The sequence below is a fragment of the Sciurus vulgaris genome, assembly GCF_902686455.1.
Source record: "Sciurus vulgaris genome assembly, chromosome: 14".
Taxonomy (NCBI): domain Eukaryota; kingdom Metazoa; phylum Chordata; class Mammalia; order Rodentia; family Sciuridae; genus Sciurus; species Sciurus vulgaris.
The window spans coordinates 91,564,888-91,579,631 of NC_136475.1; the positions used below are offsets into that span (position 1 = coordinate 91,564,888).

At 54.3% G+C, this 14,744-nt stretch overlaps 1 protein-coding gene across 4 annotated transcripts; it reads right to left on the bottom strand.

The window, feature by feature from the left end:
* Positions 1-124: 124 nt before the first annotated feature.
* CIMIP5 (ciliary microtubule inner protein 5) lies at positions 125-13,435 on the bottom strand. Of its 4 annotated transcripts, none has more exons than XM_079111578.1 (4): positions 12,868-13,433; positions 5,097-5,315; positions 3,298-3,380; positions 125-3,139 (listed from the first exon to the last, which is right to left on the bottom strand). In XM_079111578.1, exons 1-4 carry the CDS (start codon positions 13,089-13,091, stop codon positions 3,066-3,068), a joined length of 600 nt encoding a protein of 199 aa, XP_078967704.1. In that variant the 5' UTR covers positions 13,092-13,433; the 3' UTR covers positions 125-3,065. The 4 variants fall into 4 exon arrangements, with proteins under 4 accessions (XP_078967704.1, XP_078967703.1, XP_078967705.1 ...); XM_079111579.1 differs by lacking the exon at positions 125-3,139 and adding an exon at positions 7,546-7,585 and having other exon boundaries at positions 3,242-3,504; positions 12,868-13,431; XM_079111580.1 differs by lacking the exon at positions 125-3,139 and adding an exon at positions 7,546-7,585 and having other exon boundaries at positions 3,316-3,380; positions 12,868-13,432.
* Positions 13,436-14,744: the final 1,309 nt, after the last annotated feature.

Here is a 14,744-nt window from a genome sequence, read left to right on the forward strand (position 1 = left end):
CTCAGGACGCTTAGCACTCCAGCCTCGTGTGCGTGCATCCCGCGGGTCGCACAGGCGGGGGAAAAGACCAGGAGAGGCTGCGGGACTCTCCGCGGCCCCTGGGACCACCCTCAGCTGAGCAGGGCAAGGCCAGGGACCAGGGCTGGGTAGAATCCGGCTCCCAGCACCACCTAGGCAGTGCACCTGCTCACGGGTGGAACGAACGCTGACGCCGGCCGCTGATCCTGGCCGGGGACCCAAACCCCTGGAGCTCCCTGCCGTGGAATGGAGGTCCCTGGGTGAGGCACAGCGGGAGGAAGAGGCTTTCTCTGTGGCTCCAAGACTTCTCCCCACACGGCCGCTTTGCGTGAAGACAGATGTGGTGAAGTGACAGTGGCGCTTGGTGCCAGCAGACCCCAGGGGTCCTCCCAGCATAGGCCTCAAGACCTTCATTGAACAAACGCTTAACTTCTCTGTTGCTCAGGTTCTTCATTTTAAAGTGGGAAAACCGCAGGAGGTTATGGAGAATCACTTAGTAGGTGCTCAGTGTATGGTGTTCCCCGCAGCAGGTGCAAACTAGAGAAGAGGTGTGGGGATTCTTGGGCACCGACTCTGCTCTCGAAACTGTGGGGGCAGATGGTCTAGGTGAAGTCAGGTTTGGGCCTCCTCTGCTGCAAGGTATTGGACCCCACTCAGTGGCCCAGCTGGGACATCCCAGTAGCAGGGGACTTTTCTGCACAGATGACTGCATCAGAACAGGTGACCCCGAAAACTCCTCTGTCCTCCGGAGGCTGGGGAGTGCTTGGGTGAGGGGTCCTCACAGTTAGCCCCCTGGGATATCTCTCCAGATCTGCCCCCAGGTGGCAGAACACTGTCCCCTCCCCACCTGCACATTCACATGGACACCGCCCAGGCACCAGCCTGCCCCTGCTCCTCAGTCACACCTGGGCACATGGGCTCCCTGCCTGGGACTCACTAGAGATACCTCCACAGGGGACTGGAAGTTGAGCGCTGACGTCATTGTCCCCTTGGCTCTTCTCCGCAACCCAAGAGATGCAAACTCCAGAGCCATTGGTGGTGGCCAGTCCCCCACCTTTATTTTTTATTCCAATTCCCAAACCTTTGGAAAGATCACAAAAATAGTACAATGGACACTTACATACCCTCCGACCAGAGTAATCAGTTGTTGACACTTCATCCACGTTTGCTGTGTCTGTCTCTACACACCAAACATTTGTGTTAAGCTATCTGTGAGTTTGTTATTGACACCACAGCACTTTACAGAGCACCAGGTGGGACTCCTAAGAGCAAGAATGTCAGGCCCAAACCTGATTTCACTTAGGGCCCCGCCCCCACAGCTTTGAGAGCAGAGTCAGTGCCCCAGAATCCCCACACCCAGGACCATCATCTCACTGCACACTCTGCCTGCTGGTGACACTAATGCAGTGTCTACTCCATCATCTACTATTTTACTCAGCAAAGTGTCCCTTATAACCAGTTTTGCTTGAACCCTGGAGCTGGATCAAGTATGATCTGTTCTGTCTTTGATCTGCACTACTTCCTTGGCCTGCCTTTGTCTTTCATGACATGGACGTTTTTTGAAGAATCAAGGCCAGCAATTTGGCAGACTGTCCTTCCATTTGGGTTTCCCTGGAGTTCTTTCCTGACTACACTCAGGTTACATTAATTTATTTACTTATTTATTCATTTGGCAGGAGGACTTACTACCTGGTGTCAGCTGTCTTGGTCTTGGTGGGGTTGAGTTTATTATGTTGGATAAGTGGTATGTTCTAGATTTCAGCATTTGCTGTTCCCTAAGAATTTTTGACCCAATGTTTTTTGTGTCTTTTATTCTTACCTAAATCAGAATTGCTATGATAGGCATCAAAAGGTGATTTGGGAGCATGGTGGCGCACGCCTGTAATCCCAGCAGCTCGGGAGGTTGAGGCAGGAGGCTTGAGAGTTCAAAGCCAGCCTCAGCAACTTAGTGAGGCCCCAAGCAACTCAGTGAGGCCCTGTCTCTAAATAAATACAAAAAAGGGTTCAGTTTTTGAGCGTCCCTGGGTTCAATTCCCAGTACAAAAAAAAAAAAAAAAAAGTGATTTTGTTATTATTTATTTTATATTCTTCAATAGAAGAGTTCCTTCTCAATATCTGAAATTTTAAGACTTATTAGGATTTATTATTATTATTATTACTGTTATTGAATGGAGTTTGTGGGCTCTGGCGATGGGAAGTGGGCTCTCAGATGTAGCCAGGGGTGATCCCCTGTTTTTCTTTTGTTCCTGGGAATTGAACCCTGGGTCTCTTGCATGGTGCTCAGGAAGTGCTCCACCACTGAACTACACCCAGTCCTTTCAGGGTCTAAGGTGCCTGGGCTGACCTCAAACTTTGATCCTCCTGTCTCAGCCTCTAGAGTAGGTGGGATTACAGGCATGTGCCAGCGAGACTGGCAGGCATGGGCCCTTATTGTCCTTCATTTCGATGTTCATTGTCTCAGATTTGTCCCGTGGGAACCCCTTCAGGTTGTCCCTTCTGTCCCTTTTACATTCTGTGTCAAGTTTGAACACTGCCTTGTTTTCTAACACAGGAAGATGCTCCTGGCTTACTTGGATGGTGGTTGTTTTTGTTTTGGTTTTCTACTGTGTGGAAGCGGAGACGCTGGATCTGCCAGAGAGCAGAATGAGGCAGAGATGCTCAGAGAAGCAGTGATCAGAGGCGAAGGAAGAATCCTTCCAGGCCTCACTGTGCTCTTTGGCTCCTGATTCCAGTCCCTTCCTGACCCCTGACGCTGCCTCGTCCATGACTCTGACACCACGCATCTCTGTTGATGATGCCTCCTTTCCTTTTGCTCTGCCAGGGGCCAGGAGGCCTCCCTGCCCATCCAGCCTTCTGGACAAAGCAAGAGACTAGGTCAGGACCTGGTCTGGATTCCCTTGGTTCTGGTGGGTGGTTCAGGAGTGGAAAAGGTCACGTGCAGATGTCCTCTTGAAAAGAAGGCAGGTGGGGCAGGGCGGGGACGGGGTGGTGTGGCTGTCGTGAGGGTCTCCAAGGCCATGCAGGTTGGCTGCAGAGTACAGACATGCTCAGCATGCAAGGCCACCTGAGCATCCTCTAGTGCAGCTGGGCCCCGTGCTGTGTGGTGGGTGAGAAGACTGCTCTGGAGCCAAGAGAACAGGAAACATGTAGGCAAAACTTGGGTGCAGCCGGAGCTTGCGGCCAAGGTCAGCCAAAGTCAGCCAAGCCCCAATGACACGAAGACCTGTGAGCCAGACAGGGTGGTGTGTGGCATGGTGGCACTGCAGCTGGCTGCTGCACTCAGTGCTACCTCAGTGCTCAGAGACTCCAGTCCTGCAGCCCATGCTGCCTGGGCGTCTGCCTCCTCCTCCTCTCCCTGCGACCTGGAGCGGGAATGAGCCAAGTCGGACTTTGAGGTGGATCCTGGCTCCTCACGAGCTGGGTGAGCCTGACCAGATAGAGCCAAGCCTTTGGCTTAGTTTCCAGACCAAACGGTGACAAAAATAGCTGCAAAAGAGATGTGGGCACCATGCCAAGCTCGGCCTGCGCGTATCCACTGCACTGTCTGCAAGTGTCCTGCTTCCAGGAGTGGCAGCAGCACTGGGGCCCAGCCCCCACCCTCCCTCCAGGGGCAGGTGGAGAAGCTCAGTGAGTCCTTCTAACCTGCGCAGGTGCCACCACGTGCAGTGGCAGGGCCTCGACGTCCCTCATACCTTGTGCTCCTTTCTGTCCTCTCCCTCAAGAGGAAACTGCTTTTTTTTTTTTTTTGAGGGGGGTTATAAAAATAATATATATGCGTGCTCATGTCAAGGACACAGACTGGGTCTCTGAGGAGCTGGTTGTGTGCCCCGCAGCTTCAGGATGGGCATTTGACCTTCGTATGATGCTGCCGTGGTATGATCTTGACCCTGACTGTGCTGGCTGCTGACGTCAGCCCAGACCTGGGACCTCAGGTTGGAGGGGGAGCCCGGCTTCTGTCTCAGACTCGCGACACCGAGAAGCTGCGCCTCCAGAGCCAGCTTGCAGGCCGGGCGCTGTGCCTGCCCTGCTCCTCCTGGGCCTCGGAGGTCTTGTGCCACATGCTTGCGGGTCAGGGTGTGCAGCAGGGCGCATGGGAGGGGGCTGTGTGGAGAAATTATCTGGGACTCCATGCCTGCGGGTGAAGGCGTTGCGTACAGTCTGCTGAGGTATATGGTAACTAGAACTACACTGAACTGCTGTGTTTGAACCCCCCACTTACCACGTGCCAGTTGTGTGACCTTGGGCAAGTGACTTAACTTCTCTGTGCCTAGATTGCCTCTCCTACCAGGTACCATAATGTCCAGCCCACATGGTTGCTGAGAGGATTAAATGCAGTAGAGGATAAATGACAGTGGCACTTAAGGTTAGTTGGAAGGCTGAATAAAACCCAAGCAAGTGGCTGGGGAGATAGCTCAGTCGGTAGAGTGCTTGCCTTGCAAGCACAAGGCCCTGGGTTCGATCCCCAGCACCAAAAAAAAAAAAAAAAAAAAAACTCCAAGCAAGGCAAGTGTCCCAGCTGCTTCCTGCTCCCTTCAAGAGGCTCTCTGCAAAGAGGGAGGAGTGAGGCAGAAGCGGGAGAGGAGAGGAAAGGAGAGAGCGAGGTGGGGGCGGGGCTCGAGACGACCTGGAAGCTGGCTTTGAAGGCTGGAGGGAGCTGCAGGCCAGTGGCCTCTGGAAGGAGCTGCAGGCCAGTGGCCTCTGGAAGGAGCTGCAGGCCAGTGGCCTCTGGAAACCAAAGGCAGGAAGCGCGCCTCCCCGCAGCCTCCCAATGGAGCCCCAACCCTAACCCACAGCTCTGGGCCCCTTGACTTCGGCCTGGTGACACCCGTGTGGGACTTCAACCCTCAAAACTTTAAGATGGTACATTTGTGCCGCCTGGAGCCACTCAGCCTGTGGCCCTTTGTTACAGGCCAGAGTCGGCTGCAGGATTGGAACCCAGGCCGACGGGGTTCCCGGCCGCAAGGCCAGGCTCCCTTTCACAGCGTCCTGGGCTCCCAGCGGGAGCAGCCGGGGTTCGTGGCCGGCTCAGTCTGTGAGCCAAGAGAACCCCAGGGTGCCAGGCCCCACCTCACACCCACCTGCCGGGCCGGACAGCCGCCTCGCTGCTACACGGGCTGCAGCTCCTCCTCCAGCTTCTTCTTGCGAGCCCCTTCGGTGAAAGAGAAGTCCAGGCGGATGAGGGTCCTCCCCAGGGGCGTGTCCACCCTGCTGCCCACAACCTGGTTTGCGGAATTGGGGAGCGTGTCCGAGAAGAGAGGCACGTGGTCCGGCAGCTTCTCAGGCTCCTTCTTGTTGCCCTGAGGAGAGGGGACAGCCTGGTCACACGCTCTTGTGGCACAGGGAGAGAGCTTCATGCTCATGGAAGAGGGCGGCGGGCAGGCCGCCTGTTTCCAGTGCTCTCTGGACGGTTTCCATCCCAGTCTGGACCGGAGACCCCCCAGAGAGGGCACCTCTGTAGCCTTGGCGGGACCTGCCCCTCAGCGCCCTGGGCCCCCTCCTGGGTCCAGACCTCCTGATTTTCCTCTGTGACTGGGGCGATGGAGGGAGGGACCTTGTCTTAGACCTCCGTTTATCCCTTCGACCTAAGATGCTGCTTTCCATATGGTGGGAAGTCAGAAGTGGGGTTTTTTGTTTATTTTTACTTAGAATGTAACATTCAACAGAAAAGTGCACAGATCATAACCGCATAGCTCAAAATTTTTTCACAGACTCACTAACCCTGTCTAGATTTAAAAAAAAAAAAAAATCAGCTCCCAGACCCCTCCTTTCAGTCCCTCAGTACTATCCCCACCCCCAGGAAAACCTGCTCTTGACCTCTGACCCCAGCCTTGGTTTTGTCAGGTTGTCAACCTTATGCTGATGGGGCCCTGCCTCCTGGGTCTGGCCTCCTTCGACACTGTGCCTGTGAAGGTCATTCTGGTTTTATGTGTGACTGCAGTTCACTCGCTCCCGGTTTTCCACCCCAATTATGTGACTATCCCCAACTCGTTCGTCGGTTTTGATTCCAGATTGTGGCTCTGATGATTTGTGCCCTTTGAGCATCTGTGTGCACGCCTCAGGGAGTTCTGATGGCTGAGAGGATCATCTGACGAGCTGTCCCTGCCCCTCCTCAGGGTTATCTTGTGCCTGATAGAAGCAACGTGACCAGTCAAGTAAGGAGAGCCTGGCTTTCACCTGGGACAGCCCCTGCCCAGCTGGCCTCCCATTTGGGTGCCTGTCTGTTTCAGTGGGAGGGTTGCTAACAGAGCCCTTGGCAGGGAGAGACTCCTGCAGGCTGGAAGCCCCACTAGAAGTTCAGTGCAGGACTCAGGGTTCAGTGAACTTCATTTTCTCCTTGAGGGCACATAGCGACAAGCCCAGCAAGGCCACGAGACAGGCACTGAACCTGGTTGATGGTCAACACCTGGGCTGACTTTCTGCTGTTTGTTTTCCCGGTTGGTTCTCTGGCCATTCTTTGCATAGCTAGATCCATTTGTGCATTCCCTACTCCATGTGGCACACGCTGAGCACTGGCTGCCGGGGTGGCGTGGGCTGTTTAAATCACCTTCGTCCTTCGCTTAAGGAGCTTGCAGCCTGACAAAATGGGTCCCTGCAGTACCACACTCCACGCTGTGCCAAAGGGACAGGTCAGAGGTGCTGGAGAGTCAAAGGAAGAGGTGATGTGGTCCATCCTGCTCAGACAGGGGAGGCTCCCCAGGAAGGGAGGCCCTGGAGCAGGGCTGGAGGCATGCATAGGGGTCCACCCGGGTACAAGGTGGGAGGGGCACCGTGTGTCAGAGGCATGGATCAAAGACAGCACGCGGTCCACATGCCATGAGCAAGGAGGCTGGGGGGGCGCAGAGTGAGATCCCTTGAAAATCTCAGGCTTCATGAAGCCCCGCCCTCGGTCTGGGGGTTGGACGGGGGCCTGGGCCTGCTGGGCCAGCAGCGCTCCTCCTGATCCACCTCTCCAGCCCTCTTGTTTTCGTTTTCAGACAGGGTCTCCCTAAGTCACCAGGCCGGCCTCCAACTTGCCATCCTTCTGCCTCGGTCTCCCGAGTCGTGGGGATTATGGTGGGTGCCACGGTGCCCAGTTTACTGAAAACGTCCAACTGGAGAGCTGCAGTTTAGATGGATGGATGGGAGGGGAGCCACCCTGAGGGGGCTTGAAGACAGGAGGGAGCAGCCTCCGAGGAAAATGGGCGCAGGAAATTAGTGTGCAGTGTTTCACCCAGACTCCCCCTCCACCCTGGGCTGGGCACACGGGCGTTATGCACAGGGGCGTTATGCACAAGGCTGACATCTCCGCCAGCGGGAAGGCTCGGTCAGCAAATGCCTGCCCTTTCCAGCTGATCCACTTTAACACACCAGCAGACGCCAGGGCAATTCCGAATAATCTGTAGAAATACTGTCTTTTCTACAGATCCTGTGTTTCTCAAAACAATTTCATTCCTCACTCCAGCATGGAGCACACAGTCATCCTTGATAACGTTAGGTGAATGACGGAAAAGATGAATAAATGTGTGACTGGGACGTGTCGCGCCTTACCATCGGGTCATAGTCCTTCAGGAAACTCCAGTTCTCAATCCTGGAAAGGAAGAACACATGGGCAGCAAGAGTTCTCTCTGGGACATTTTTAAGACTGACTCACTATGTCCAGTAAATAAGCCCATGTCACTATATGTCACATCACCAAAAACTCAAATAAATAATTTTTCTGTTTTCTTTTTTGGTACTGGTGATAGAACCTGGTGCTTCTTTACCACTGAGCTACATCCCTGGCCCTTTCGTTTTCTTTTGTGGTAACAGGAATTGAACCCAGGGGCATTTCACCACTCAGCCACACCCCAGCCCTTTTTCATATTTGATTTTTTCCCTCAGAGTCCTCAGTGCTCATAACTGGAAGCATTTTTTTTTTATTAGAGCAACTATTAAGAACCACCAGAGAAAAGTACAGATTGTTTTGATTATCAGTAGTGATTTTGAGTCAGGGTCTCACTAAGTTGCTTAGGGCCTCAATAAATTGCTGAGCTGTCTTTGAACTCATAATCCTCTTGCCTCAGCCTCCTGTGCTGCTGGGATTACAGGCAGGCACCACTGCACCTGGCATCCCTAGCCCTGTCTATTTTATTTTATTTTTTTAAGTTTTGAGACACTGTCTCCTTAAGTTGCTGAGGGTCTCACTAAGTTGCTGAGGCTGGCCTCAAATTTGTGATCCTCCTGCCTCAGTCTCACCATTCTCTGAGATTACAGGCATGTGCCACAGGGCCCAACCTAAAACATATAATACGCCTTGCTAAGTTGCAGAGGCTGGCTTTGAACTTGCAATTCTCCTGCCTCAGCCTCTCAAGCTGCCGGGCTTACGAGCGAGCGCCACCAAGCCCAGTTCTAAAATGATTTTTAACTGAAACAAATGCCAATGTCAACCAGGTATTTATGGTGTATTCTATAAAGTGAACAAATTTTTCATGACTGATGACTTCCCAGAGTGGTAACTCTGTTGCTAAGGAAACCAGTGGCTGCAGTGTTCCCACATCTCCGCGTTTTCAGAAGGCCACATGAGGAGACCTCAAGGGTTTTGAGAAGGAAAGCCGTTTCCACACCCCAGGCCTCCGTAACCTGCGGGGGTGGGGGGTGCGGAGAAGGTGGGGGCAGGGGAAGGGAGGAGAAGGCATGACCCACACTTGCAGTTTGATTTTTGTTGGGATCTATTTTTTTAAAGTTAAATAACTTACAAGACATAATAAAGTCACCTTCTCTGCACGGGCCTCACTGCTCCTGAGCCCATGTGCTAGAGTCAGATTGTTTCCAGCCTTCAGCTCTTTCTCAGGCCTTCTACCTTCACATTTTGAAACAATATGCTAACCTTTGCTTGATTTTAAAAAAATATACTTATTTATTGACTTCCTGTTACAGGAGAAGCGTCAGCATTCCGACCTGCCTCCCTTCCCCCACTCTTCCAAGCTCATAGTAGCGCTTGGTCACATTAATATTCATCGTTTATGGGCTGATGATCATGTAGATGCTCTTCTTTGGGGCCGGGGTGTAGTTTAGCAGAGCACTTGCCTCGCGTGCTCAAGGCTCTGGGCTTGTTCCCCAGCACTGCAAAAAATAAATTTAAAAGTAAATAAAATTTAAAAAACTATTCATTGATGAACTAAGGAGCAGAATAGGGTCCCCATTCCTTTCTTATGCAATTTGGTCTTTTTTCTAGATCCAATACTAACATTTTCTTCCACTTTTCTCAGGTTTCTATGTATCATTGATTCCAAATACTCCAACAAAATCCCAAAGCCCCTGTCAATATTGTCCACCCAGCCAGAAGCTCAGGTGGCCAGCGACCCCCTTAAGAGCGCTCCCTCCAGAGACCTCCTGCGGGAGCCGGTCCTGCTCCCCCGCCCGGCCCCTTCTTCACCACCACCCTGGGGTCTCCCGATTTGGATGCCCAGGCCTGCCTCCGTTTTGCGGAACACACGCGTCACCATCTGTGAAGTCATGTTTCCTTGGTTCTGGGAAATCCCACACATTGGCTCTTCAAACGTGTCCTCTGCGTGGGGAGCGCTGACCTTGTTCAGTTCTCCATCTTGTTTTTCCCAGTGATTTCCACGAATCTATCTTGAGTTCATGGCCTCTCACGTCAGCTCTGTTTTACTTCTCAGTGGTACCTGTCTTCATTTCTGGAAGTTCTATTTGACTTTCTTCAGTTGTCTGCCTGGGCCAGGCACAGACTCTGACCACACCTGCAGCCCATCCCCCAGACACCGGCCGAGCTGCCCCTGCGCCCTCCTGGTGTCTCCTCCTCTGCTGCCCCCTGTGTGGTTCCTGTTTCACCTCCAACTCTGCCACTCTGCCCTGAGGTCCCCATCCCAGCCCCTCCTTTGCTGCTCGAGGGAGTTCTGTTTGGGGTCTCAGCCAAGGTGACCCCGAGTGAGAGGAAAGGGTGCTCACGCTTGTCCTGCGGCCTGTGTGCTGGTGCCAAAGCTGCTGCCTCCGAGGAGTCTGTTTCCCCACCTGCCAGGGGGACGAGTTTGGCTCACCGACACCTGGAAGGTGGCAGGCCCTGATGGGGGTGCTCTCAGTACAACTGGATTTCAGACTTGGCACAAAGAGGGATGTCAAATATCTCCTCAATAACTCTAGCCTGATCTCATGGAGCCATGGTAATAGATGGAATGTTCAGGGCAAAGTAAAATTTTTGGATATTTAGGGTGAAGTTTACGATAAAACGTTCCTTGTTACACTTTTTAAAGATGGCTGCTCGAAATTTACAATTGCGTATGTGGCTTCCACTATGTTTCCACTGGAAAGTTCTGCTTACGGCTTTCCTGGCCTTGCAAAACCCCTGCCTCCTGTCTCCGCGCCTGCTGGCCCTCGAGGCTTCCATTCTCCCATTGCTTCGCAGTCCCCTGGTGGCTCCGGGATCTTCAGGTAAGGTCTGCGCCTCTGTCCCAGGTCCTCCTCTCAAGGGGGCATCCTGTTCTTCAGGGGAAGCTCGTTCTCAAGGCTGGTGTGAACCTTTGCCTTTTCCTTTTAAAAACTGCGATTTAACTCACATATCACAAGATTCACCCTTTTAAAATGTACAATCCTGTAGTGTTTAGTATGTTCATAAAGCTGTGCGACCGTGACCACTACCTGAGACCAGGGCATTTTATCATCCTACAAAGAGAGCCACCTCCGTTGTCCTCTGCCCGCCTCCCCTCGGCTCCTGGGGTGGGTCTCCAGGGTCTGACTCTGGACTCGCTTTCAACAGCTCTGGGGCAACTCCATGTGCAGGTGGTCCAGGCACTTAAAACTCACCAGCTCTCTGGTTCCGGTCACTGACCTGTACCTCAAACTCCAAACCTGTTTCTCAAACTCCATTGTCCAGGCTGGGGTCTCCCTCATCCGACGCTCCTTCCCATCCCTCCCCCCACACCTGCTCCGTGCGCAAATCTTCTCTGCCACTCTGCAGCTACCTTTCAACCCCAGTGTTTCCTTTGTGGTGTACAATAAATTTGGACCCTTTTCTTAGATGGTACCCCCAAATCAACTCAAAGCCATAGGAGAAAGTTTCATGCCGTTGGTCTTGGCAATGACTTCACGGGTAGAATATCATAACTATAGGTAACAAGAGCAAAAATAGACGTGAGGGGTTATGTCCGACTGAAAACACTTTGGAGCAGCAAAGTAAAAAATCAATAGTGAAAGGGCGATGTACGGAAGGGGAGGAAATATTTGCAAACACCTATCGGATAAGGGGTTAATTTCCAAAATCATGAGAAATTCCTGTAGCTTCATAACATAAAACAAAATAACCCAACTGAAAACAGGCTAAAGATTTGAATAGAAAGACGTGCAGATGGCCATTGAGCATATGAAAAGATGCTCAAAACCACTCACCATCAAAGCTCAGCAGAGCAAAGCCACAAGGAGACCCTTTCACACCAGTTCGGATGACTATTATCAAAACACAAAAGATAACCAACGAGTGTTGGCAAGGTGTGGAGAAACTGGAACCTTGTACGCTGCTGGAAATGCAAAATAGTGCAGCTGCTCTGGAAAACAGTATGGACGTCCTCAAAACACTATAAATAGAACTACCGTATCATCCAGCCACCCTGCTTCTGAATATTTATCTGAATGTGTTCACTGTGGCATTATTTACCAGTGCCAGTATGTGGGGAATGAACCTAAATATCTACGGGCAAATCGATGGATAAACAAAATGTAATCTATCCAGCCTCAGCAACTAAGAAACTCAGTGAGGCCCTGTCTCTAAATAAAATACAAAATAGGGCTGGGGTGCCCTTGAGTTCAATCCCTGGTATTGCCCCCTGAAAAAGGAATATTATTCAGCTTTAAAAAAGAAAGAAATTCTGCCATATGCAGATGATCATGGAGGACATCAAGCTAAGTGAAGTAAACCAGAAACGGAATGGCAAATGAATACTGCATGACCCCACTGATGTCAGCGGTGTTTAAAAAGTCAGAAGGTGGTTGTTAGGGGCTGGGGGAATTAGGGTAGGGGAAGCAGGCAGTGCTAATGAACAGGTGTAAAGATTCAGCTGGCAACATGAACAGATTCTAGAGCTCTCCTTAACTAGTCATTTAATAATGCAAACTAGACCCCGGGTGAGTCGCTCACTCTACTCAATCCCCCAGGCACAGGAGGCTGAGGTGGAAGGATCTCAATTTCAAGGCTAGCCTCCGCAGCTTAGCAAGACCCTAAGTCAACATAAAAAGGGGTGGGGATGTAGCTCAGTGGCGAAGCGCCCCTGGGTTCCATCCCCGGTACCATTGAGAAATACTACTAATAACTAAGAACCCTAAATCTTGCTTAAGACCCTGGACGGCGACTCCTGACGTTCGGGGAAGCAGCACCCCGCTTTCCCGGGTGCCGGGGCGGCTCCTGCGCTCTCCGGTCGCCCTCCCTCCCGCGCCTGGCGCCGAGGACTGGTCTTGGCTTCTTTCCTTTAGTGCCCGGATCTCCTCCCGGCCCTTCTCGGGTGGGGTCTTGGCCTGCTGTCGCCTCCGGGGAGAGGTCCCCGCGAGCTCGCTCCCCCGCAGCCAGCTCCTCCCGACGGCAGGCAGCTTGGGAGCCGTTTGGACCCATTTTCCTGCCGTCCTGGGAATGGGGCCTGGCGTGGCGGCCCAGGCACTGGCTGCGGCTCGCGGCGGCGCAGGGCGCTCGGGGTCTTCCCGGAGCGAGACCCGGCGCGGCGCCGCGCGGTCCCCTCCCGCCCCGCGGGCTCCCGCCGGGGTGGCTCTGGGGAGCCGGGCCTCGCGTGCCCGGCCCGATCCCTTCCCGCCCCGGGCGCCCTTTGTCCAGACCTCCCGGGCGTCGACAGGCGACCTCGGCGGCGCGGGAGGCCGGAGCGCGACACTCACCAGCGCCGCCGGCCGCGCTGCTCGGCCTCCACCAGCTCGCGCCACAGCTGGTCCTGCTGCACGCCCGGGGCCTCCCGCGGGGCCTGGCCGCCACCAGCGAGGCCCCTGGCCGCCGCAGGGCCACCACGGGCAGCCGGGGAGACCGAGGCTGGCCGCCTGGCGCTGGGCAGTCGGTAGCCCGCCGACGAGGTTCTCTGGAGCCCGGGGCGCGGGCGGCTCCCCATGGGCGCAAGTGGGGGCGCTGCCCGGGTCACTCCTCTCTCGGAGGGAGGGATCCCCGGAGGGCTGTGCAGGGGCTCCCCTTGCTCCCCGAGCTCAGAGTGGCGGGTGAGGACACAGGCCCCGCTGCCTGTTGAGCTCGGCCTGTGTTGACTGTCGCCCCGGGAACCCGCGGCTCCCAGTGTGCCCAGGAAGGGGCGGACCCAGGCGCGTGACCCTACTGCGGGAGACCCCTGAGCGCGGGTGGGGTGCAGAGTCCCCGAGCCTGTGTGATGCCCAGGTTAGCAGCCGCCGCCCCCGCCCTAGGCAGGCGTGTCACCACAGTGGGGCAGGGAGGGGCAGCGCCAGCCTCGGGGGATCCAGCAGCCCCCCACCCGCCTAGGGATCCCGCCCCAGGGCTGACAGCTGCGGGTCCCCCGGGGTGCGTTGTCGATGGGACCCGGCTGCGAGGCCTGGGCCCGGTTCGGCGATCCCGAGGGCTGGGGATGAGTGCACGCCGGTGTGCGCGGCGAGCCTCACTAGGAGCTGCTCCTCTGGTGACCCCGGCGTTGAGAGCATCGTCCGTATCTTGCCGAGCTCCCAACCATCCAAGGCAGGCACCTCTAAGCCCATTCCACAGATGAGGATCCGAGGGCCTTACCAGCAAGACTCGGGGACTACCCAAGGTCGCAGTCACCACCGCACAGCTCGACCTTGAGAGCGGATTTGCGGGAGGAAACCTGAGAACCCAAGGTGGGGGGTCTTGGTCTGCAGTGTTCCTGCCCTCACCTGGGGCAGGCAGCTTCTCTTGGTGGCGCCCATGGCCTCCCCTGGTCAGGCACCCCCATCACTTCTGCCCCAGGCACTCCCGGGGCTCGGGGTCTCTGGGCTTTGAGCCATTCCCTCTTGGCTCTGGCAGATTCCTCCCAAGAGACTTCCTGTGGCGCCTGCAGCTGGGCCTGCTGCCCCCTTCCTTGTGCAGCTGGGAAGGAGACACATGAGCTAAGTGCAGAGGAAGCTGTGCCAAGTGGAGGAGCCAGCAGGTGCCCAGGGGTGCGGCCGGAGTTGGTCTTCACAGGTGGAAAAATCCAGGAGCTGGAGATGCTCAAATGTGAGAGAGCTGGATATTTTGAGAGAAGCAGAGAGGACGCAAGGTCTGAGGCCTCAGGGTGTGTGTGTGGGGGGGACTTTGGGGCTGTTTTGGACTGTCTCCTGTGCACAGGGGAGGGATAGCCCCGGGAGAGCTGCAGGGCATAGAATCATCAGGAAGGGGCCAAGAAACAGTGAGGGCACCATGCCCTGGTCTGGGTGGAGGAGACAGGGAAGAGCCAGGCAGGAAGAACCCTGACTTCCTCTTTTTGCACTGGCTGAGTGGCTGGGACCTTCTGAGCTTCATCTAGCTGAAGGCAGATGTGTGGAGGGGGACTCCATCTCTCCTCCGCTCTGGCTCCTGTAGCTGGGATAAGACCTGCTGTGTTCAATGACTTTTAAACTTTCCTAATAAAATGATGAAAGACTGGTTAAATGACAGTACCTACTACTTACAAAGATGTTCTCCATATGCTATTAAGCAGAACAAATGTTTGATGAATCGACAACAACAAAACAAACAGAAAAGCAGTACATGTGGTGTGATTTTGTTTTCGTTACTTTATTTGTGTGTTGAATTCATAGGAAAA